At 49.5% G+C, this 25,085-nt stretch overlaps 1 protein-coding gene across 10 annotated transcripts in view; it reads right to left on the reverse strand.

The window, feature by feature from the left end:
* Positions 1-9,054: 9,054 nt before the first annotated feature.
* The window catches only part of LOC121443541 (agrin-like), a 32,017-nt gene continuing 15,986 nt past the window's right edge, over positions 9,055-25,085 (reverse strand). For 2 of the 10 annotated variants that reach the window (XM_041645302.1, XM_041645309.1), the window contains 36 exons: positions 23,067-23,282; positions 22,776-23,000; positions 22,462-22,686; positions 22,100-22,306; positions 20,917-21,135; positions 20,650-20,844; positions 20,365-20,565; positions 20,134-20,282; positions 19,944-20,049; positions 18,807-18,923; positions 18,564-18,728; positions 18,277-18,420; positions 18,062-18,186; positions 17,883-17,988; positions 17,469-17,801; positions 17,227-17,364; positions 16,671-16,798; positions 16,441-16,555; positions 16,239-16,358; positions 15,835-16,158; positions 15,545-15,761; positions 15,209-15,424; positions 14,628-14,857; positions 14,403-14,537; positions 14,173-14,272; positions 13,924-14,088; positions 13,649-13,760; positions 13,426-13,437; positions 13,083-13,199; positions 12,747-12,939; positions 12,576-12,663; positions 12,366-12,389; positions 11,588-11,620; positions 11,068-11,292; positions 10,692-10,795; positions 9,055-10,423 (listed from right to left, as the gene is read on the reverse strand). In XM_041645302.1, coding sequence (XP_041501236.1) covers positions 10,266-10,423; positions 10,692-10,795; positions 11,068-11,292; positions 11,588-11,620; positions 12,366-12,389; positions 12,576-12,663; positions 12,747-12,939; positions 13,083-13,199; positions 13,426-13,437; positions 13,649-13,760; positions 13,924-14,088; positions 14,173-14,272; positions 14,403-14,537; positions 14,628-14,857; positions 15,209-15,424; positions 15,545-15,761; positions 15,835-16,158; positions 16,239-16,358; positions 16,441-16,555; positions 16,671-16,798; positions 17,227-17,364; positions 17,469-17,801; positions 17,883-17,988; positions 18,062-18,186; positions 18,277-18,420; positions 18,564-18,728; positions 18,807-18,923; positions 19,944-20,049; positions 20,134-20,282; positions 20,365-20,565; positions 20,650-20,844; positions 20,917-21,135; positions 22,100-22,306; positions 22,462-22,686; positions 22,776-23,000; positions 23,067-23,282 — 5,687 coding nt within the window. In that variant the 3' untranslated portion in view covers positions 9,055-10,265. The remainder of the gene's footprint in view (positions 10,424-10,691; positions 10,796-11,067; positions 11,293-11,587; positions 11,621-12,365; positions 12,390-12,575; positions 12,664-12,746; positions 12,940-13,082; positions 13,200-13,425; positions 13,438-13,648; positions 13,761-13,923; positions 14,089-14,172; positions 14,273-14,402; positions 14,538-14,627; positions 14,858-15,208; positions 15,425-15,544; positions 15,762-15,834; positions 16,159-16,238; positions 16,359-16,440; positions 16,556-16,670; positions 16,799-17,226; positions 17,365-17,468; positions 17,802-17,882; positions 17,989-18,061; positions 18,187-18,276; positions 18,421-18,563; positions 18,729-18,806; positions 18,924-19,943; positions 20,050-20,133; positions 20,283-20,364; positions 20,566-20,649; positions 20,845-20,916; positions 21,136-22,099; positions 22,307-22,461; positions 22,687-22,775; positions 23,001-23,066; positions 23,283-25,085) is intronic. The other 8 variants (XM_041645304.1, XM_041645310.1, XM_041645303.1 and 5 more) reach the window with 7 other exon arrangements.

The raw sequence follows: 25,085 nt of genomic DNA on the forward strand, positions 1-25,085 counted from the left end.
ATAAATAATAGGAATCAAAATTTCCACTTCCTACCCTCTTCCCACTTCCCTCCCACTCTCCAACATCCCTCCCCTTCCCCATTCTAAAAAAAAGACATATAAATTGCGTGTGGTAGCATATGCCTTTAATCCCAGCAATTGGGAGGCAGAGTCAAGTGGATCTCTGAGTTTGAAACCATCCTTGTCTATAGAATGAGTTCCAGGACAGCCAGAGCTATACAGAGAAACTCTGTCTTAAAAAAAAAAAAAACTATAAAGCAGTGATATACACAGCACAAAATAGTTCAGCCAGTTGCAGAAGCAACCTTTAATAATCAAAATGGAAAAGTGAAATAAAAGGATGGAGCAAAATTCCCAACTTACTTCTACTTAAGACATTATGTAGTCAGGCACCAAGCATAGTGAGTGGTTCGTGCCTTTAATCTCAGCACTTGGGAGAGAGAGGCAGGCCAATTTGGTCTACATAGTGAGTCCCAGGACAACCAAGGCTACATAGTGAGATCCTGTCTTGAAAAAAAACAAACAAACATGTCATGTAGCATCTTACAATGCTCTTGATGCATACATGTGTATATGTACATGTAGGTCTACATATGTGATACATTTTCTTTCCCACACATATTACACACAAATTATTTGCAGTTCAGTTTAGGACATGCTTTTTTTTTAGATTTATTTATTTTATGTAAGAGTCCTCTATCTTCATGTATGCCTTTATGCCAGCAGAGGGCATCAGATCGATCCCACTACAGATGATTGTGAGCCACTATGTGGTTGCTGAGAACTGAATTCGGGATCTCTGGAAGAGTAGCCAGTGCTCTTAACCTCTTCTCTCCAGCCCTAATTTAACAATTCCACCTGGTTGATATGACATCATGATACTGCTAGCTCTACTACAAGACCTGTTTTGAGTACCAGCTGCACAAGACAGTTCCAACTTGGTTAGCTGAAATGGTGCAAATCTTTTACAACATTCTGGCCAGACCTGCACAAAATACTCAGAGACTATTTGCTATCTTACCAGACATTAATCTTGAAATTTAACCATCATTTTACTTTCACAGGATCCCCCAGAAAGAACGTCACCCCCATGATAGCTGGAAGTAATTCTAGAGGACAATGCCCCCTCTCCCACTAAAGTTTGTCCTTGGGTTTTGGGACATCATTTAGGGGTTGATTATAATTAGTATATGGTTGAGGGTTGGGGGAGGAATTTTACAAGCCTAGGGATCTTTTTGGAAAAAAAAAGAGGGATAATTGGATGATGGGATAATAGATAGATTGGTACTTGTGAGTTATTGTTTTAGACAATTACATTGGCATCCATCGATTTTTGTATATTGATACAAAGTTAAATTATATTGACTATTGTATGCATGCATGCTTCTACCTGTTTTAAACATTTTTTGTGTATTGATATATATATATATATATATATATTGTATTGATATATGTATATTTACCATATTGCAGTGTACATTTCTACCTCTGATTAAGATACTTATATATTGTTTATGTATTGATATATATTTACCATATGGCAATGTAGTAATAAGGGCGGCGGGGCTGCGTCCCTAGCACCCGAGCCCGCATGGCTAGCTTAGCTTATGCCCCGAAATAACAACACACAAACTGTATTCATTTAAACACTGCTTGGCCCATTCTCTTCTAGGCTAATTCTCACATATTAATTTAGCCCATTTCTAATCATCTGTGTATGGCACCCCAAGGTGCGCTTACCAGGAAGATTCTAGCCTATGTCCATCCTGGGTCAGAGCTTCATAGTGTGCATCTGCCCAGGAACCAGGAGCATGGCGTCTCTCTCAGGCGTCTGCTCCCGAGAGGAAAGCTGTCGAGACTCTGAGCTCACTTCCTCTTCCTCCCAGCATTTTGTTCTGTTTACTCCTCAAACCTATCCTCTAACCAATAAAATGGGTCAAGGCAGTTCCTTTATTAGCCAATGACCTTCCTCCATCATTTCCCCTTTTTCTGTTTAAACAAAAAAAAGGCTTTAACTTTAACATAGCGAAATTACATATAACAAAACAGTTATCAAGTAAAAGTTACAATAATCTTTATCATAACTAAGGAAAACTATAACTATAACTAACTATTCTTAACTCCATCAAAGACTCCAGAAAGATACAATACTACCTAAGCAAACAAGAAAAAAGCAACTTTTAAAACTCTAGAAATGACAGAGACATCTCGCTGCCTGGACAGTCACCCAAAGTTCCTCTGTACTGTTGGGGCATCCATCTTCAGCCTTCAGGCCCATGGTATCCAGCAGACATTTCCATAAAGCAGGAAAATTCAAAGTCAGTTCAGTCACTATCTGTTGTGTCCTGCAGAATGTCTCGCAGACTCTTTCATGAATCAGGAACCCTGAAAGATCATCTCACCTTAGGCAAGTTCAGTAGTCCTCTCTCTGCGGGTTCTCTGTGTCCAGTTTATGCAGTAGTCCAGGCAAGAGCAGTTTCTTGCCCAAATGGCTATCAAACTCCATAAGGATCCTCTTCGATGCCCATCTTCCTCTTGAAGTAGATTGGTGCTGCCAGGAGCAGAGTGTCTCATTGTCATGAAAAGTCCTCAGTTATTAAAATATTAAATGTCCTATTCTGTAATTTTTGAAAGACATGAAGAATGTCTATCTAAAATATATCTCTATATATCTAGAAAATATTAACTAACATGACTACAAACTTGACTATTATGATTATCTATTAACTACCTATATACATTACATTTTTAAATGAACTACACAATCACAATACCTTAATAAAGATCAGAAATACATATACATATAACAAAATTGACCGTAAATCTCTATCAATAAAGCAAAATCTATACTAATGCAAATTATTCATATCTATATCATATCCCCCTTTAAATGTAAAAGAACGTTTATAAACCATATTTGGGAACATGGGCGCAGTTTTTTCTCTCCAAACTGCTTCCTGCTGAATGGGGGCGTCGTTAATTAGGTCTTTCATGGTATAACCTGTGTGCTAGCTTCATCTCAGTTGGCAGTTGAGCGAAGCAATTTTTTGAAGGCGTTCACACCAACCCTTCAGGAGGGCGTGGTCCATCATACCAAATTGGAATAGAAGAAATGAACAGCGTCTCATCCTCTGTGAAAACAAAATAAGAAACTCCTTTCCAAAGTATCATATCCTTAGATCCAAATTCAAAATATCTATATTGGATTAGTTTAGCAGCATTTATAAGTAAATATCTTTTAGCAGCTGTTGCTCCTTCCTCAGCATCCAAACAATTCAAAGAGAGCATAATAGCATACAGTATCAAAATTCTCTGTGTATTTTCCATCTTTGTGCAGCTTTGTTTTAACCTCTATTTAGTTTATTTTTACTTTTAACTCTTTGCTTTTTGAGACAGGTTCTCTGTATCTTTGACCTGAAGTAACTCTGTAGACCAGGCTGTCTTTGAACTCTCAGAGATCCGCCTGTCTCTGCCTCCCAGGCATTTGGGATTAAAGGTGTACACTACTACACCTTGAACTCACAGAGATCTGTTTGTCTCTGCCTTCTAGGCACTGGGATTAAAGGTGTGTGCTACCACACACAACAACTCTCTTCCTTTTTTTTGTTTTTTACTTTAAGAACTTCAACTTTTAGTCTGCATATATTTTTAACACACTTCAAACCATTTAGAAATTTTCTTTGTCTTTGAATCTCTCTTTACTGTATATCTCTCTTTTTCTGACCACACGAGCCTGTAAATTACTGAGCAATATGGGTAGGATTAAAGGCGTGGCTTTGCCAGCTAGATCCAGTCCATTCCTTAGCTTTCCAGCCTCATGGCGGATATACAGGCTGTAGCCATGTTTACTGCAACAACTGTATGGCATTTCAAGGTCCCTGCCAGCAAGTGAGCTACAACAGACAACACTCAAGTCCTCTCTCGGTAGCCGGCTCTCCTGCCTCAAACAGTCAGAGTTTGCCCTGGCAGGATGGCCCAGAAAGCTGGCATTTTTTAAACGGCGCAGCTTTTTTCCTGCTACGGCTGAAAACCGAAAAGCATGCGTTCAGCTTTTCGTCAACACCGTTTAAGTGTTTCGTGGCAGGACCTCTTAATGAGCTGCAGGCTTTGCAGCTAAAGCTGAGTCAGGAAGCTTCTCTTAGAAGAAAGCGCATGCTTGCCTCTAACAAGCAGAGCAGACCCGAGAACACAGCGAGTCTAGTTGCCATCAAACAAATCATAGCACTTTACTCCAAATGCTCTATTCAAAAGCTCTGTCTCCCGCAGTAGCCAGACAGAGATCGCAATGGTGGCACAGCCCCAGGAAGTCGCGTTTTAAAATGACACAGCGTTTTTTCTGCTACTGTTGCCGAATCAGGAAATCTCTCTACAGCATGCCACCAACAAACAGCAAAAATCTGTGTTAAACTCTCTCTCCCTTATTTTTAAGCCTTCTCAGGTTTTTTAAGTGGGTTTAGTCCATCACGTGGGGCGCCAACTGTAGTATTAAGGGCGGCGGGGCTGCGTCCCCAGCACCCCAGCCCGCACGGCTAGCTTAGTTTATGCCCCGAAATAACAACACACAAACTGTATTCATTTAAACACTGCTTGGCCCGTTCTCTTCTAGGCTAATTCTCACATATTAATTTAGCCCATTTCTAATCATCTGTGTATGGCACCCCAAGGTACGCTTACCAGGAAGATTCTAGCCTATGTCCATCCTGGGTCAGAGCTTCATAGTGTGCGTCTGCCCAGGAGCCAGGAGCATGGCGTCTCTCTCAGGTGTCTGCTCCCGAGAGGAAAGCTGTCGAGACTCTGTGCTCACTTCCTCTTCCTCCCAGCATTTTGTTCTGTTTACTCCTCCCACCTATCCTCTAACCAATAAAATGGGCCAAGGCAGTTCCTTTATTAGCCAATGACCTTCCTCCATCATGGCAATGTATATTTGTACATTGTTTACATTTGGAGGTCATTGTCCTCATTTATTGCACAGTTGTTTATTGTCTTAGTCTTTAAGTTAGGTATTGAGAATTATATAGATCAATAGTCATCTATGTTTGTCATTTATAATTAGACTAATCAGGTTCTTTAGATATATATAGATTATATTCAGTATACATAGATAATCTTCAACCTCTTCAAAGAGCTGTAGAAAATGGCCTTTAATCTAACTTAGAGTTCTGTGGTAGAGAGACACAATCGCTCCTGGCAACACTGATCTACTCCCAAGAGAATGTTGAGCACCAAAGACACTCCACCTGGAGCCTTTCTTCTTGGCAGAACTGGCCTTTGGGCAAAGAAATACCCATACCTCAACCACTGACAGAGATACAGAGTATCCGTAAATAGATAAAACAGGACTGTCATATCCTGCCAAGACAGGGTAAGATAGTTTTGAAAAGTTTCTTGCCTTTGAAAATGGTATGTCAGTTACGTTAGGCCTTAGCCAAAGTTGGTTGCTTCAACGCTGCAAACATGACTTTGGGTGATTGCCCAGGTAGCTAGTTGTCTCTGTGATTTGTTGCATGTTTTGGAAGTTGTTTGATTGCACTTCCTCAGGTAACATTGCACTCAGGTAACATTATTTCCCTTCTCAGATCTTCGATGGGGTTGAAGACTATATAAATGTAGTCCTCTCATGACTTGGCCAAGTTATTTATTATACAAGACTTAAGCTAGTTAGAATAGGATATCTGTACTTATTGTATATAATTTCATAGTAGGTTTAGAACTCTCTTACTTAAACAAAAGGGGGAGGTGTTGCGGGAGCTCCTTCAGCCAACAGCCGCTGAGTAGGACAATTTTAATGTACTACACCACTGAATCACATTCGGACCTGCTTTCTTCACAAAAGGTTGGTTTGGTGTGACTGAGATTCCCTTTTTAACTCCACACTGACGAGCAGCTTTCTGTAGTAGTTCTGTGAAGGGCTGACTATGGTGGTTCTCTTGAAATTTGGTAATAACTTACACATTCATGTCATGCTGGCGGAGTAACTCTTACTCTGAAAATGATTTAAGAAATTTCCTCACCCCATTTTGCTTCATGCCTTGGAGTGCCCAGCGGGTTACTCAAACTCATATTATTCGGATAATTCTTGGAAATACCATCCATATCTCCTGAGCCTAAAGAGTCATTCATGAGATTGGACTCTTTTCCTCCTAATCCACCATGGGCCCATCTCACCCAGGGACTATTGGAAAATTAGGCCTGTTAGGCCCAGAAGGTACTGCATCCTAGAAGACCTATCTGATTCCCAGGAGACACTAAAGAATATGGTATTAAATTGGCATCTGTTGGGTTTGGCCACGGTTTACCATCTGGACCCATGTTCATTCCATGCATTCCAGGGTCACCTAAAGTATTCAGTAGGACTCTCATCACATCTCCATCCTTCTATGATCCTAAAGGCACCACCATTCCTCTTGGAGGAGTCAAACCCATGTTTGGATGTCCATGTTCTCCTGAGTGCTGGCATTAAAGGGAGGGTTTTTTTTTGTTTTTTTTTTTTTGAGTTTTATAGGGAGTTTTTGGAGTTTTAGAGACTTTGGGTATTTGGAGACGGAACTTTTATAAGTTTGAACATTTTATATCATATGTGTAGGTGCTACTACATGTCCCCTGGAACTGTAGTTACAGGCAGCTATGAGCCTTCTGATATGGGTGCTGGGCACCAGACTCCAGTCCTCTGGAAGACCAGCAAGTGCTCTTAATCACTGATCGATCTTTCCACCTAGCCCCTATTTTTGTTTTTAAATAGGGTCTCATTATGTAGTTCTAACTGTACTGGAACTTACCACATAGACCAGGCTAGCTTTGAACTCAAAAAGCTCTACCTATGCCTCCAAAGTGCTGGAATTAAAGGCATGTATCACTATGCCCTACTGTTTATGTGTTTGAATGTTTGCCTGCAAGTACACATGTACACTATAAGCATACCTGATGCCATCAATGATCCCCAGGAACTGGAGCCACCATGTGGGTGCTAGGAACCGAGCCCTGGTCCTGTGCAAATGCTCTTAACTGTTGGAAGTTGGATGCCATCTCTCCAACTTCCTCCCAACTCCCAGCACCCAACCCCCTCTTTTTTTGGGACAAGGACATTATAATATGTAGTCCTGGCTAGCCTGGAATTTGATATGTTATAGACCAGGCTGGCCTTGAACCAACTGAGATCTGCCTACTTCTGCCTCCGGGAGAGTTGGGACTAAAGGTATGTGGTCCCCACTTTTGAATAAAGGATGTATATAGGCTTCCAGACTTAAGAAAGATGAAGCAGCTTGGCGCTACATCTGGCATGGCCCTTAACCTGCTGGGCACCCTCCTTACACAGTAAGCTTGATGAATATAGATTTCCCCTGCCCCTCACGCTTGAGGCTCCTTCTTCTGTAATTATTAACATTCTACTGTTCTGTTTCCACCCTCAAATCCCACATCCACACACAGCCACGGAGAGCAAGTTCACTGTTATTTTATCTTTCTCTCTTAGAACACATGCCTTTAGTCCCAGTACTCTGGAGCTGGAAGCAGAGGCAGGTGGATATCTGAGTTGGAAGCAGCCCAGTCTACAGAGTGAGTTCCAGTTCCAGGACAGTACGGGATACACAAAGAAACGCTGTTCTCTCTTTTTAAAAAATATTTATTTATTATGTATACAATATTCTGAATATTCTGTCTGTCTGTATGCCTTCAGGTCAGAAGAGGGCACCAGACCTCATTACAGATGGTTGTGAGTCACCATATGGTTGCTGGGAATTGAACCAAAAAAAAAAAAAAGTGGTGGCTGCTTCAGAGAACCTGGGTTCAATTCCCAACACCCAGAGGGGGGCAGGTGTGGTGGCACACACCCTTAATTCCAGCACTTGAGAAGTAGAGGTAGAAGGACAGCCAGGCTGTTCCATAGAGAAACCTTGTTTTCCAGCCACAGAAATTACTTCTTGGACAACCCCCCATCTCCTGGTCTTCCAGGCTGGCTTTCCGTTTTAGTCTCCTTTATTTCCCACACGCTATGGATAGGTATATACTCTTCCGCTCTCTGCAGGGTCTCAAGTTCTCCCATCCAGCCCCCTTTAGACGGTTCAAATGCCCCTTCCAACCTGCTCACGCCCCACCTTGCCATGGAGGACCCCACCTCACTAAGTGGTGGTTTGAATAAGAACAGCCCCACAAGTTCATACAGTTGAGTGCTCAGTCATGAGGGGTGGCACTGAGGACTGGTGTGGCCCAAACCAAGGGCTCTCTCTTCCTGCTCCTTGTGGATCCAGACACAGGACTCTCAGGTACTTCTCCAGCACCATGTCCACCTGCATGCCACCATGCTACCTGCTGTGGTGATAATGGACTAAATCTCTGAAACTGCAAGCCAGCCCCCTCTGCTTTCTCTAAGAGGTGCAGAGACTGGGCAGTGGTGGTTCATGCCTTTATTCCCAGGACAAGGCAAAGCTTTGAGTTTGAGGCCAGCCGGGTCTACGGAGTGAAGAGACAGGCGAACAAGGGTTGCCATGGTCATGATGTCTTTTCACAACAACAGAACATGGACTAAGACAGGGGTGTCCCAGTAACACAAAACCAGAATAGCATAGTTTTAAAGTCACAAGTTTAATGAACCGCCGGGCCAGCTGTACAACCATTTTTCTTCTTGCTCTCAGGGGAAGCCTCAACATTTTGAAGAGTTCCTACTTATGTCTTTTTTGGGATGCCAATGATCGTTTATAATTTCCTTCTCAGGACTTCCTAGTTAGTGTCTTCTACCATACACACATCTGAACCAGATAAAGGGGCTGCCTGCCTAGCTCATATATTTCCACCAAGGTATTCTCATCCCGACTGGTTTTGTCCTCAGTGCAACCACTAGCTCCCTTCTTTATAATCAGATTGGTACATGCACACACAGAGAGACACACTGTAGCCTTGTTGCCCAAGGACAGTGGCTTTTTAGTTAGCTTTCATATTCCCCTCCTGCTTCCAGAAGTATGCGTGTTCACCACATAAGACACCTCAGCCAAAAGGAACCATGGACTCCCAGCTCAGGTTCTACTTTCTCCATCAGGCTAGTAAGTACAAACACAGCCCCTATTTTAAAGTTTTCACACTTTATTTTATGGTATTTGACACAGACACATACTGGAGTTAGTAACAAGATACCATGCAGCTCCCTCCAGCCTTGGACTACCACAGGAGGAAAAAGGTCAGGCTGCCCCATCCCAGATCTGTCTGGTCTTTCTTCCAACATGATTGTGTTGGACATTAAGGACAGGGAGTGAAGAAACAGATGGTTGCTGCAGTTTAAGGCAATTTTGGCTCTATAGCCACCTCCGCTACCCCCGTACATGCCCTTGGCTGGACACTGGGCAGAAAAGTCACTCAGATGAGGGTTGTCCTCACATTGGACCGATTAATGGTTGGTGTGAGTTAAAACAGGAATGACAATACTTCCACATCAGAAACCAAGTAAAATCAAGGCTTGAAGAATATGGTTAGAAGTCTGGCTTAGATGTCCTTCGAGAGACAGGTGCAGCTGGCTGCTCAGGCAGGGAAGCACGGAGGTCAACGTCCCACAGTGACTCATTCCTGCCTAGGGGCTCCTAAGTGGCCTGGTATTTGGGGAAAGGTTGGCTACGTCCAAGAGTGGCTGGGTAGGTGGGTAGGGCAAACCGAAAGCCAGTCAAGACAACTTAGACGGAGCTTGGCTTGTTTCCAGCACCCTGGGACAGGCAGACACATTTGTGGAAGTAAAATGACGCCCCGATATTACAATTTTTCTAAACCACAGCATTGGTACAGGGAGCACTAGGGGTCCAGGCTAGCCTGAGATGAGGCTGGCCCTGGGCACATGCGGGGGAGCAGCATAGGTGGAAACGGACAAAAGGTCCAGTGGTACTTGCTCTAATGAAGGGCCTCTTCAGCTCCAACAGCCCCTCCTGCTCAGGGACACAGTTCTCATTCAATAAAGCATTAATAACACAGGAGTAGGGTTTGCCAATGGGCTAGGAGACCCAAAAGACCAATACAAACAGACAGGTAGGTACGTACAGTGCAAGGGGCCGAGACATGGTACCTTAGGCAGAGGAGTGTGTCCTAAGGCTGCCTCCAAAGCCCTGGGCTCTACGTATGAGTCCCTCAGCACCACTTTTGCTTCCGCAGCACAGCTGCCTGGACGGAAAAAGAAGCCAGGCCAGCAGTCCTTCTGGCCAACGTGCAGGCAAGAAAATCATATAAAAAAAAAAGCAACAAGTTTACAAAAATAAAAAAATAATTACAGTACGGAGAGTGGGAGCTCTGGTAGCTCAGGGAGTGGGGCAGGGCCTCAGCTCTGGTTTGGTGACAGCGTCTTCCAGTAGGTGTAGCTGGCGATGGCCTACCACCACGTCCCGCAGACAGCCTACAAAACCTGTGCCATAGGCCTTGGGGAGAGCCTGTCCCACAGGCAGCTTCTGGAGGCCTCCTACAGGACAGACAGTAGATTAGCAGGCAGTGATGCCAACATATGGGGCCCCCTAGCACCTGAATACAAGTGGGGGTGCCACACATGAACACAGATCCCTATGGCCTAAGATCTGCAGGGTTAACGCAGAAAAGGGTGCTACATTGCCCTGGCTAGCTCATCTGTTATCCAGATGGGGTTGATATGGGTGTCAGCTCTAGGATAGTCTATCCTTTATATAGTTGGAGACCCTTGGGTATCTCCTCCCCTGACACCTCCAAACACTCACCAAGCCACAGGGCTCCATCTGTGTCCAGTTGTGTGGCACCCAATGGGGAAGAGCCAGTCACAGGGGCCTCGTTGCCCACCTGAAGAGAACCTTCCCTCTGTTCCCTAGGGGATGGGTGGGGCAAAGCTGTTAAGAGCCCCCTCCCTCCCTCCGTTCTCTAGGACCCAGGCCCCACATTTTCTCTATCACATGCCTTGTAGATACCACACTCTGGAAATGACATGTATATTTTCCCAGGCTCCCAGGGGACAGTGGTTGATTGCTTCTCCTGTGTCTGTTTGTAGCTCCCTCCTCCCCTTCTCACTAGTCAGGCTACTAGTGACCATGAGTGACTGGGTATCACTACCCGCTGTTATTCTCAGTGGGCTCCACTGACCTGTGAGCCCTGACTCGAAGCCATCGGTTGGTGTTGACCTTCACGGTGGAGCGTAGCACAACTGGCTGGGAACCTAAGTCATAGCTTAGCTGCAGGTATCCGTCCACAATGGCTAGAGCCACATAGTCCGCACGTTCTGTGGCTTTGCCACTCCACAGTACCAGCCCCTGCGTGGCCTCGGTGCGCAAGCTCAGTTCAAAGTGGTTGCTCTGTAGGGCCTTCTCGCTGAAAAGTGAAAGGACGGGTCAGAGGCTTCCAGGAGGGTGATTGGTAGGTAATGGAGGTGGGGTAGGTGTGGGTGTTGTTACAGCACAAAAGCTTGAGCTACTACCATGGAGATCAGAAGCTGGTGATCAGACCCAGGCAAGCTGGGTGGGCAGGGGGGCAACACCAACAGTGAGACAAAGGAGAGAGGGAAGACACGATCAACTAGACAAAGTTGATCGGAGAGGTGGCAGACAAGAGGCAGGCACATGGCAAGGTAATGTGCTGGGTCTCTCAGGTACTGCCATGTGCTTACCTGAAAAGGGCCCCGGAATCCAGAGTTTCAGGGCTTAGAAGCAGGAAGAGAGGGAAGCAGTAAGCAGGAGACAAGACAGGCTGAATGCAGGCCAAAATCCCCTTTGTCAACATGTGCAGGTGACAGGAAGAGCAAGCATGACTCCAGGGGGATCAATGGCCTTTCCCACAAAGGGTTTTGGCAGTGACCCTTATGTAACACTTATGTTGGGCACATGCCCTAGTGGGTAGTTCAAGGAGAGAGGCAATGGTGATATGGGATGGACATGAAGGGTCTTCTGATGGCAGCAGTCGCGGAAATGCCCTAGCACATATATGATCGTGTCTGTCACACACACACACACACACACACACACACACACACCCCACCCACATTTGCATACATGTGTACATATCTACACACACATTCACATTTGCATGTTGCACGCACATACAGGCATATATAGATATAATACAAACATATATACCCACAAATTAGATACACACCCAAGTACATAACTACACATAGAAACGTGTATACATATATATACAAGCACAAAATCACACTTGCACTGGAGCCTCCGTTGTAGGTGATGGCCCTTGGCAGGTATATCCTAGGAAGAGGACTGACCATTTCCAAGGTAGGAAGCTGGGCCTGACGGTATATAAACAGGCCCCAACCCCATCTTCCACCCACGGTAGAAATTCCACCTTTACTGGGGCTCAAGATTGTAATGCTGGGAGCAAAGCATGGATATGAGTGAGTGCCAAGGTATGAGTGGAGCCAAGGGCCTACTTACGGTGGAATCTCATTGGTCAGCTCGCTTGCAAACAAAGAGACAGAGATAGTGAGAATGAAGGGGGTAGGGTAGATCCTGGGCCTTCCCTCCTGGCCAGAGCTGAGAGGGGTATGGAGAATCTAACACCTCTACCCGGAATGGCATGCACGAACAGGACCAGACAAGACAGCCGAGGGCAGAGAGAGTGCCTGGCTCCTGACTGCATGTTACCTCTCAGTCACGGCATTGAGGTATTCGACGTAGGTCCGCCCGTCAAAGGCCAGCGTTTCTAGGTCCCCCACTGACTTCTCAACTAGCCCTGGGAGACAGATGGGATGAAATGGGCCTCAGATGAGATCTCCAGGCCATGTCACGTCTCAGCCCTGGGCTGCCAGTGCTCACCCTTCTCGCAGTGCAGCCCAGAGAAGCCCCCAGAACACAGGCATTCGTAAGTGGCTTCCCTCGGGATACATGAACCCCCATTAAGGCAGGGGTTGCCCGAGGCCTGGGTACAAGGGTGGTCTGTAAAAGGGGAGACGTCCACGGCCTGCAATACATGCTCCCGAGTCAGCAGCTGGTGGCCACTTAGAGACACCTGAGGAGGAGAGGGAGTGCCGTTATCTATCACATCTGCTCCTTTCTCTGATGAGACAGCCCTCACCCAGGACAGAATCCACATATAGAGTGGCCCTCCTCTGTTGTACCGTGGAGAACCCTGGCTGGTACTCGCCCCCATACCAGCTGGATGGCTCCATCGAAGCCAGAAGACACTGCAGCTCCCCGGGCCAGCTTGCTGAAGTCAGGAGCTCCTCCGACATAGAGGGGCTCCTTGAGGTTGAGCATGGTATGAGGCACCTATAGGAGGCATGGGGTAAAAGGTCACGAATGATCCACCCACTGGGCCAGAGTAGGCCAAGACCCAGGTCAATACGCCCATTTTCTTGATGCCCCACATCTACCCCCTCACTATCTAGGAGGCAGCATTAATCACACAGAAATGGCAGACGTGAATCTTAGTGGGAAAGTGCTACTCTAGGAATGGGTACAAGAGATGGTGAGTTGGGTAAGAGGCCAACAGTACCTTGCGGGATTTCTGACATCCGGAGAGCAGGTGGGGGGGTTGCAGAGCAAGAGCCAGAGAGCAGTGGGGGCAGAAAGGAGACAGATTGAAGCACAGGGCAGACAGAGAAAACAGTTATGTGAGACGTGGCTATCGGGGGCTACGAGCCCCGAGGGAGGAGGAAGGGAGGTGGTGGCGATAGGGTGTGGGAGGTCTGGGCCTTCCTCATGCACTGGATACTCACCGGAGACTCCCCTAGCACACGGGGCCCATCACCCACTCGAAGGGCACCCTTGCGGCCATTTCGTTCCAGGGATACCCTGATCCAGGTGCCCAGGGCTATCGGCTCCTTGCTCCTGCAAAGAGGTATGGATAGGTTCTGGGCTCTGCTCACATCCCTAATATACACACTGACATCCCAGCCTCAGGGTAGTCTTTTAGGTCCTCCCTGTGATCTATGCAGATGGTTCAGAGACAACCTTGGCTAATGCCCAGTCTAGTTACCATATATAGGCCCACCTGATGACCGCAGCCCCCTTGCCGAGGTCATAGCGGAACTCCAGGTGCTGGTTATGCAGGGCCAGGGACACAAAGTCCCCCTTGCCATCTGTCTTTTGCCCATTGTAGAGGAGCAAGCCACTGGCCCCACGAGCCAAGAACACCACCTCCAGCGCCATCTTCTCCCTGGGGTCATGTGGGGTTGTGAGAGGGTATCACTGTCTCCTCATCAGGCTGGCTCCCTTCCCTTAACCTTCCTGCCCTACTAACCCCAGGTCTCTCTCGAAGGTGTGCAAGCCTTTTAGTTCCAGGTAGGAGAAGCCACTAAAGTCAGCCAGGAAGGGCCGGGAGTCAGCACCAGTCTCCAGGACTATAAAGGGCCAAACAGATGTCAGACAGGATTGCAGGCTCTGGTTTCCCTACTAACTGGATGGTACACCTGACCCCAAATCAACCCAGGAATTGACCGTCATCTTTCCCCAGCATCTCCTTGACCTTACCCGTCTGGCAGAAGGCACCTCTGCGTCCCAGGGGGCACTCACACTTGGCCCCGCCCCTGGAAAGCACACGACAGGGAGCTGCCCCGTGGCATGGGTTTGGCTGGCAGGGGTTCTTTTCATCTGCACAAGTCGGGCCTGAAGGGAGATTGGGTAGGGGTTCCAGGGAAACATGAGACTCTTCCCACAACACCTAGATACCTGCCCAGGTACCAGGCTAGTTCTCACCAAAGCGGTCAGGTGGGCACTGGCAGAGGAACATGCCAGCCTCCAGTGCCTGGCACATAGCCCCTCCATGGCAGGGGTTAGGCAAGCAGGGATGGTCTCCACATTCTCCCACACCCGAGCTTAAGACCACGGCTTCCTGCCAGTTGCTAAGCTCTAGCTGCTGGTTGTTGACGTCCAGTACACGGATGCATCCTTTCAGGCCGATGCCCACAGAGGTCCGGTCAAGCACCCTGACACCAGGAGGGGTCAGAGTCAGAGGCAGCCTTTCATTATCAGCTGTAATACTAACACGCTCCCTAAACTAGGGCTAGGGATCGGGGGTGCCCCTACGCCTACTGTGTTCACAGGGTGGTCATTTCCATAAACAAGACAGAATCAGGAGGTAGGGGTGAGGGTCAAGTGTCAAGGGTAGCCATCTTCAGAGGTTCCGTCAAAGGCTTGCTACCACAGATAACACAGCAGGAACCGGTGGAGGGTCAGAGGCTGGGTTGAGGTCAAAGTTAGAGCTAAAATCCACCCCATTCCTGTTACCCAGAGCCAGAGACCAGGGGCCCCGTCAGTCCCAGCCTATTCCTGCTCACATGGTAGCCTGTTCTTCCGGGACACCACCCACATAGAGGTACGTGTCCAAGTTGAGGCCATCAGTGCCACTGGGACTTTCGCCCACAACAGGAGTCTCGCCATCCACAGAAAGTGTGCCCTGCCGCCAATGCCGTGACAATTCTAGGCGGTGCCATCGTCCTGGTTCCACTGGCACTGAGCTGGTTAATATTCCTGGCCCTGAGCCTGTGTCAAACCTGGGCATGGGAACAGGTGCTTAGGAAGTTGGTCCAGGCCTACGTCACTTCACCCAAGACTTCACACCCTGTAGATTCAGGTCTGAATTGCTCTCGGCCACCTACAGAAGCCATGCCCACCTGAACTGTACATGCCCATCCAGCAGAGCCAGAGCCAGGAAGTCCTTGCCGTGTGCATTGCCATTGTAGAGGAGCAGTCCCTCAGTCTCCAGCGCCCGGAATTCCAGTGCCAGGCGCAGCGTGTGGTAGGCCCGGAGGGTGGGGAAGGCCAAGAAGGAGTGGCCCTCGAAAGCAGGAACAGAGGGGAATTGTACTGCAGGGAACAGATAGAGCTGAGCTAGAGGAGCGCCTGACACTCGGCTTCACCCTCTAGCCTAATCCCCGAGCCCTCCAGCATCGAGCAGCCTTACCCTCCTCACAGACAGTGCCACCCCTGCCTGCAGTGCAGCTGCAGGTGAAGCCCTTGCCAGAACCCTGGTCCTGGCAGGTGCCTCCATGGAGACAAGGTTGGGAATCACAGGGCTTGTGTGGGGGCTGTTGAGGGCCTGGGGTCCGAGGTCGGTGAGTGCTGGGGGCAACTGTAGGAGGTCGGCGTGTGGTTACTGGTGCTGTGGTTCTGCCAACAGGCCAGCTGGTGTGACTGGGGTAAACTCGTGGGGTGACGGAAGCAAACAGTCGGCTCACGGTGGTGGCTCTGGCCGTGGCAGCTCCCGTAAAGAAGGTGGGAAACCAGTCTGCAGGAAGGATAAATGTTAGGTAGGTGTGAAGAGCACACTGAGGTACAGAGGCTAGAGAAGGCAGGACAGGCACTCACCAAAGTCTAGGAACCGCACGTGATCTTGCAGAGGCCTCCTCACTGCCAGGGCCCATGGTCTGGATACTTGGATCTGTCGAAGCAGGGCCTGGCCCACATCTGGTGCCTGGAAGGCTGTGGCTAAGAAGAACAGGGCCCTGAGCATGGCCTGGCTCCACGTAGCCCATACCCAACACCTCCCATGAGGTCAACAGGGGCTTACTAGGATCAAAGTGAACGTCCACAATGGCACGGACTAATTTGCCAGGCCCCAGGTCCCGTAGGTGGACACTCCAGAAGTCCTTCTTGACATCTGAATTCCGGAACAGGTGGTCCAGCTGTGGACAGGTAATGGGTGAGGGCAGTAGGTACTGTCTAAACCCAATTACGATCGATTCAGTTCAGTCAGTCATCTGGGTCTGTCCTAAATGGATACCCCACAAACCCTCATACCGTGCTTTCAATGCTCCTTGCGGTCTCCCCAAACAACTCTGACTTGGGGTCAGCCATCTCAGGTGTGTAGAACAGCTCCTGTCCCTCGACCCCCTCAAGCTCCAGCACTCCCTGGAATGCCTTGGTAGCTGTGGGGGAGGGGCAGTGAGGCCCTGCCAATACCATCTAGCCTCCTAGGCAGCCACAGAAGCAAGCTCCACAGCAAGCCATGTGGGGTACAAAGCAGGGTTGTTAGTCAGATGATCATGGGGTTAGTGAGTGGGGACCCCAGGGTAGGGCTGGTGTCAGTTACCAGGCAATTCCTAGGAGCAGGCGCCCCAAGCTGGCTTGCAAGGAGAAAGATGGGTTAGGTATAGGGTCCTTGGCATAATCTCATAGTCAGTGGTTGAGACCAGAACGCACATGTGTGCCAAATCTCCAACCCCCCCCCCCCCACACACACACGCACTCAAGTGCTGAAGCCAGAATATTATAACCTGTTGTCACAAGATGAAGACTGTACTCCTGGTATGTCTGCACCATCCCAAGCTCACCCCCTTCCCCGTTCTCCACTTACCAGGACAGTTGGAGCCTTCTGAGTCCAGTGAGGGTGTCTTGCCATCTGAACAGCAGCCCAAAGGTGAATTGTAGCAGGAAGCCCTCTCAATTGGTGGCCCATGGGTCACCACAATGTTGCCCACGGGGGGCTCGAGTCCTGGGGAAATGTAGTCTAAGCACGGCCCTGGGTAGGAGCCACTCGTGGGCTCTACCCCCACAGCACCCTCAGACCTGCCCACATGCCCCTGAGGCCCTGCTCACCCCCAGACCCGCCCCCACTGGCCTCCTCATCTCCGCTCAGCTCCTCATCGCCACTCCCATCGGCGCTGCCAGATTCACTGAAGATTGATGTGGTGAGACCGGTTACATCGGTGGATGCTAATGGAGGCACAGTCAGCACAGGCCATGGAGTGCTCCTGGGGATGCTGACTGTGGTCTGAGGTCGTGATGTGGGTAGTGGGGTGGGCCAATCACGGGTGGTACTACTGGGAGCCAGAGGAAGGTCGCTGTTGGGGGATGGCAGTGCCTGGCTCAGGACATGACTCGGGGTAGTCATAGATGCAGACGCTGGGGGAGTTTCAGGAGCAATGATCTCTGTAAACAGAGGGATGTTAGGGGCTGGAGTCAGGACAGTCAAGTCCTGGTTTGTTCTAGGTAGTTGCTCCATGTCCTTACCCTGGCACGGGCCAAGACTCTGAGTGAAGATGTCCAGACCCTGACGACAGGCAATAGTTTTCAACTGGCACTCATTGCCATATGTGACACCATCTGATCCACAGACCTGGGGTGCAGGGAAAGGATGCTCGGGAAAGGTCTCCTCACCCCCACCGCTCTCCACATATTTCAGTCCTTACCTTGGTAGAGTTAGCCTCTGGGCACGTGAGGGTTGGGCAGACACAGTGGGCAAACCCGGCCTCCTCTACGCAGGAGGCACCAAACTCACAGTGCATCTCCACACAAGTCACAGGTGTCGTGGAATCTGCAGTAGGCAGAAAAGATCCCTTCCAACTCAAGAACTCCCACCCTCAGCATAGGAAGTCCTGGGGTCAGCACCAGTCCTGGTCCTCACCTGCTTCACAGCCAATCTGGCCCAGGGCTTGACCATCTGGACATTGCCCACACTTGGGACCAGCCACACCAGGCCTACAGGAACACAGTCCAGTCATCTGCTCACAGTCATCTCTCACAGCACCCCGAGGGTCACAGCTGCAGGCTGCGGCAGTGAGAGGGAAGAATCTACAGTTTAGTAGCCCCCCTCACACCTGCCGCCCCAGAGCCCTACCAGGTATTGGTCAGGCCAAGATATGAGCAGCAATGGGGTGGACAGGCAGGAGTGCTTGGGGCTCTGTTACTCACGAGTGCAACCACTGTGACCATCAGTGACAATGCCACGGAAGTTCCAGAAGCCAGGCTCACAGCGATCACACCTGAGGCCTCCCACACCTGGTCGGCAGGAGCACTGGCCTGTGGCTGGGTCACAGGTACCACTGTAGGAGCCATGTGGGTTGCAATGGCAGGTGCCTACAAGAGGAGAAAGCACCGGTCAGGGAAGACGTTCAGCTCTGTCAGACCATGGTCAGACCAGGTTCAGGTACTCACTGGGACAGCCAGCGAAGCCTACACCCTGGGCAGCAGTGACATTGTCTTGGCAGCAGCCATAGGGGGTTTGGGCACAGTGGGGAAGGGCCATAGGTAGCAGTGGAGCCAAGGTAGGACCTGAGGAGAGGTGTACAGAATTCAGATTTGATGTGCTAGATGTTTATCCTAAACTCAATTATTTTGTCTCAGTGATTCCTGCCACATGAGTCATCCTTCTTGACATCAGTTCCCACTGGGAACCCAAAATCTGGGGCTGTCATAGGTGAAATCACATATCACATATAAAGACTAAGTAAATGTAGAACCTGAAACCCACAAAACGTAAGAAGCCACATACATACCCCCATGTACACATACATTACTGGAGTCTCAAACACATAATAAAGATATAAGAGTACACATAAATGAAGACACATTTATACGCATTCACTATATTCCTCAAAACATTATTTATTCTTGTGCATATACACGTGTATATGCACAAACATAAATCAGCACAGTCTCCTTCCTTCCTTCCTTCCCTCCCTCCCTCCCTCCCTCCCTCCCTTCCTCCCTCCATTTCAACACAGGAGTTCTCTGTGTAGCCCTGGCTGTCCTGGAACTCACTCTGTAGGCTAGTCTGGAACTCAGAAATCTCAAAGGCAAGCACTCCCCTTCCCAGCCTGTCTTCAATCTCTTTTCTATAAGAGCGAAAGTGCCTAGTGGTAACCCTCTAATTCCCTGTGGCCTCACATTTAGAATCCTAATCTGGCTCACAGAAATGAGTGTTTGGTGCACACCTTTAATCCTAGTATCCAAGGAGCAGAAAGCAGGCAGATCTATGAATTCAAGGCCAGCCTGGTCTACATAACTAGTTCCAGAACAGCTAAGGCTATCTATGTAGAGAGACTCTGCCTCAAAATAAATAAATAAATAACAACAGCAAAAAGAAAACCAAAATAAATAAATAATTAAAAAACAAAAGACAAAGCTACCGTCATCATCAACAAGAATAATACAAGTCACCACAGAACGTGAGCACGCCCATAGCCTTAAGTCTCTGTCACGCACCATAGAACATGTACACACAGTGAAACAGAAGCACAAATGCATAGAACATGCCATTACATGCCGAATGTGTTTGGCACAGCTACTCACCACGGCAGGCTCCCTGAGCAGTAACATACAGTTCTTGCTGTGATTCACACCTGGCCTTCTTCAGGTCACACTCAGTGTTATAGGTGATCCCATCTGAGCCACACACCTAGAGGAATGGGGTCAATGAGGGCAGCCTTGACCCTCTCCTCAGTGCATCTACCCTGGAGCCATGGAAAGCTGTGTTACTCACTGGGCTTCTAAGAACACTCTGGCAGCTGAAGTCGCAGACACATGGCCCATCCTCCGAGTCCTCATCCCAAATACCACCACGCTGCCGGCACAGCTCCTGCTCACACTCATTGTCTTCCCCAGAACCGGAGCCCCCTGAGCCACACTCAGCTGCAGGAAATAAGAGCAGTCACCTATGAGGTCTCCATCAGAGACTGAGGTCTAGGGGTTCACACTAGTCACCTGAGCTTACCCTGCTCACATGGCCCTGCACGGGCCTCTTCTATTTGTACCTGCTGCTGACAGGCAGCTTCTCGTAGCTCACAGGCACTGGGGTAGGTGACGCCATCACTGCCGCACACAGGGCCGGGTGGGGGGTGCTCACAACGGGGACACACACACTGTCCAGCTGAGCACACAGCCCCAAAGGCACAAAATGTGTCTCCACAGGTCTCTACAGGAGATGGTAAAAACAGGAGTAAGCATGAGTCCCTGATGGATGGAATCATGGGAGCTTATCCCTTCTGGCTCCACTCACGGCAGTGTCCGGCTGAGGCCACATGTAAGCTGATCTGGTGTGTACAGGCGTGGACATGCAGCTCACATTCACTAGCATAGGTGTGTCCATCGGAACCACATACAGGCTGGGCTGAGGCCACACACTCAGAGGGGCACACACAGCGTCCAGTCTCCATCTCGCACAGGGATCCAAAACGGCACTGCCCGCATCGGTCTGGGGAGGAAGCTCTATCACCACGTTGACCAAAAGCCTCTTCCCAACCCAACCCACTTGCCCACCACTGACCACAGGGTCCTCTGCGGGCCACCCGGATTTCCCTCCTGAGGGCACAGGCCATGGATTCCAGCTCGCACACGCTGCCGTAAGTGACATTGTCGCTGCCGCACACGGGATCATAGATACCGGAACACACCTGCTGGCACTCGCACACAGCTTCCCCGTTCTTCACTGTGCATACTGCCCCAAATGCACACTGCACTCCATGGCATGGGGATGGAGTCTGGTCTGGGGAGGAGGTGGTACTCAGTCCACATTCTTCTCCAGATGTGGACAAAGCCCACTCCCATGCAACAGCCCCTCTTCAGGGTGGGAATGGTGGAGGAAGACCTAGATGCACAGGACACAGCAGAGAAAGGGACAGACACACAACAGAGATGGATGGGGACATATGAGTTTCTGACTGTCCATTGCAGGTCACTGACCCTGGACCACCAGCAGCCCTGGGATATCATGCACATGGGGTTGAAACTTTTCCCCCATGGATGGGAAAACCCTGTACCCCACAATCACAGACTACACAGGGAAGAGGGTGTCTGTCAACTTGCTCTGAGGACCAGAAGGCCAGGCAGTAGCAAGCCACTCCCCCCAGCCGCGCCGGGGGCAGACCTCAGGCTGTGGGCTCCTGGCGGGCAGGCGCGTCACCTCATCCTGCCAGCAGATCAGGCTGGAAGACACAAGAGTCGGAGCCGAGAGGGAAGGAAGGACCAAGAAGAGATAGATGCAGAAAGAAAGATGGACAGAAGACTGACCAAGACAGACAGCAGAGGCAGGCAGGGCCATAGAAGCCCACAGCCCCAATGGGACCTGCGGGCCACTGCCCAATTTCCTCTACCCTCTCCACTGGTCCCTCAAATCCCAAATTACAATCAACATCTACGAGGCTTGGGACTGCACTGTGTTCCCAGAACAAGGAATCTCCAGTACCACATCCACTCCTGCCCACCCAAGACTGGTGATAATGGACCAGAGGACCTGCTGGTGTAGCAAGGCCAAGTACACACGGCCTTTGTCCCATCTCTTAGGTTCCCCGGTTCCCCTCCTCACAGCCTCCACATGCCAGCAACCACCCCCCCCCCCAAGTGACCCCCAGGACTCCAGGAGGTACATGACAAGGAATGGAAATGGTGTATGATTGGGACAAGGAATGATGCAAGACCAGCTACTCCCAGCTGGATCCCAAGTTGCTCACCACACGGGCCCTGGTGCTTGGGGGGAATGGCATGCTGTTGCCGACACTCAGCCTGTTGGCGCCAGCAGTCATTGTCATATGTGTGGCCATCCTGAGCACACACGGGCCTGTAAGCCCCATCACAGATGACACGATCACAGGAGCAGTGAGGACGGCCACGGCGGGACAGGCATACAGAGTTGAACTGGCAGGTCTCTGGGCACTGGTCTGGGAACGGGAAAGGAGATCACATCGGCCAGCTGTCTACTATGTACGGAGTCCTCACGGGCACCTGACATGGTGAGTAGGGACATGGAGTATGCAGGAGTGAGCCCTAATGAGGCACAGTGGCAGGGCTGGATCAGTCCCCTGGGAGCACGAACCTCGAGTCTGGCACTGGCCAGAGCGTACTTTCTGGAGGAGCAGGCCACGGGTTGCACCAATACGGCCCATGACACAGTCATTTTCATAGGTGACTCCATCATCTCCACAGATAGGTGTGTGCTTGGCAGGGCAACTCTCTGGCCGCAGAAGCATCTCTGGGAGCCGTGTACGCGGGTTCACACGGCAGATGTGGTTCGGGTCTGACAAGCTGCCCTGGCAGGGGTCTAGGGTCCGAAGGTAGAAATGAGGGGCTGTCACCAGCGCACATAGGAGAGTCATGTGTGGGAGAAGCAATGCATAGTGCTTTGCTTACCACAAGGGCCATCAAACTTCTTGAAGATGTGCTCCTGGCGGGCACAAGCATGGCGTAGCAGCTGGCACTCACTACGGTAGTCAATACCATCACTGCCACACACAGTCCCATCAGGGGCCCCAAAGCAGGAAGTGGGACACAGGCATGAGGCAGTCTGTCCATCGGCTGAGGGTACACAGGTACTACCGAAACTGCAGGTCACATTGGCACAGGGGTTCCGGGACCCTGTGGGTTTACAGGTGATGTCATGTTGATTTTCCACTGCCCTCCCCCACGCCCACACTCACTTACCGCATGGTCCTTGGCGAAGCAGGCGAATGCGCCGTTGCTGGTTGCACTGTGCGCGCTGTAGCTCACACTCATTGCTATAGGTGGAAGCATCCGAGCCACACACAGGAGCCACAGTAGTGGGGCAGACATTCTTCTTGCACACACAGGAGGCCTGGCCTGGTTCCTCGACACTGGGCTCACATACAGCACCAAAGCCACATAACATTCCCCTGCATACTGAGTTTAGACCAGAGGAAGGATATTCAGAGGCAGGCTGGCCAGAAGTCACTGCTAGGTCCACACACCCACGAGTCCTCGAATCACAGTCTGTTTGTGCCCAAATCTCATGGGAAGATCCGTATTTAATTATTCACATGGCTAATCTCACCCCAAACACATAAGCACCTACATCCTACAATTGACAGAAGCCAACGCACATGCTCAACCTGGAAGGCTCCTAGAACTTTCCTTTATGGGAGAACAGTTTCCCTCACTCCACACTCTACCACTGTAGAGTTCATATCCTGACGCTAGGACAAAGCATTCACTTCTAGCACACTAGACACACCATAGAAGGGCCCCAGCTGTGCATGCCTTAGCTCCCTCCACCCACAGCGCTCAGCTCCAACGGAGGCAGGTTCCTGAGGCTGAGCTGGAAGGGTCTTGAAGGATCTGTGTGAGGACATATACTGAGGTGTCTATGAAGTCTCAAAGAGCCCTGCCACTGTTAACTCGAGGAGACTAAGAGACGTGAATAAAGGAAGCTGGCTGCGGGTGTTACATCTGTCTGTTTGTACTCACAAAACTCAGACTAACCTCATCTTACGTTTCTTTCTGAGGGGTTGCGTTTCTTTCTGAGGGGTTGCTTCTGTATCCACCAGACACCTCCCAGGAAGGACCACCTTCACAATCTTCTGAGGACTCCCAGCCTCTTTGACTTTCCTCCAGGACTCAAGGGCACTTGGAGTCTGGAACCTTGCTCCACATAGACCCTTTCCTCTTTTCATTGCTCCCTCCTAGACCACCTCTCTAGTAGGTCTCTCTTGCCTCCAGAAGTAGTGTCCTGCCTGCCTGCCCCAACCTGTACTCTGTTTCTATCTTTTCTCCCTCAAACTCTTTTCTATGCTTATTCCCCTCACCTTCCAAGGCCCCCATAGTCAGCTTCTCCCATTTATAATAATCCTATAAAACTTCCCACCCAGACTCAAGTTGGAGTGGCATAGGTCTCTCTGGAAGCACACCTTCTGTCCTTCTGGGCCCTTACTTCAAAAAAAAAAAAAAAGTCCTCATTCAAGTCCTGAGTCTTGTCCCAATGCAACCACTCTCTATATTCAGCTTCACACACCTATTCACACAGGAGTTTCCTAACATTGTAGTCTCAGGGTTGCAAATGTCCAGATCACATATTGTTGCTGAACCTCTACAGCAAGCAGCCTATGAAGTTGGCTCAGGGGAAGGGCCAGGTGTTGTTCACTAAGCCTACAAGAAAAGTGGATACTGGTGCATTCAAAGTTCAGATACCCACTGGAGAAGCCTTCCTAAGGACAGCATTGGGGCTGAAACCCTCTGAGAAGATGAACCATGACCTGGGTAGACCTGTTAAGGGCTACAACTACCTACCTATATCTACTAAGTGTTTAATTTGGTATAATTATCATGACCTCACATCATGCTCAGAAATGAACCAGAAGCAGTCTGGATATCTTCTAGGACGGCAGGGTACACTGGGGGCTAGAGCCAGCCACTGTCATAGCAATGGCTTACTGAGCCTCTCTTGATTGTTTGAGTAGCTTTGCCTCTACCAGAGAAGAAGGGTGAAATTACAGGAACCTCTACCTGCCTTCCCTAGGACCTGCTTTGTGTCTGGTTTACCCTCCTTAGCTCTTAGAGCCAGGTGTTCCCACACTGCGGCCCCTTTCCTTTCTGTAAATGGGGACAATAAAATAAGTATTTACTCCCAGAGCTAGAGATTTGCCAATATCTGCAAAACTTAAGAGAGGGGGCCCCGAACAAGTACAGGGAAGAGCATACAGTAATAGA

Source organism: Microtus oregoni, unplaced genomic scaffold, assembly GCF_018167655.1.
Source record: "Microtus oregoni isolate MIOR12 unplaced genomic scaffold, Mior012 000109F_ref0000275, whole genome shotgun sequence".
Taxonomy (NCBI): domain Eukaryota; kingdom Metazoa; phylum Chordata; class Mammalia; order Rodentia; family Cricetidae; genus Microtus; species Microtus oregoni.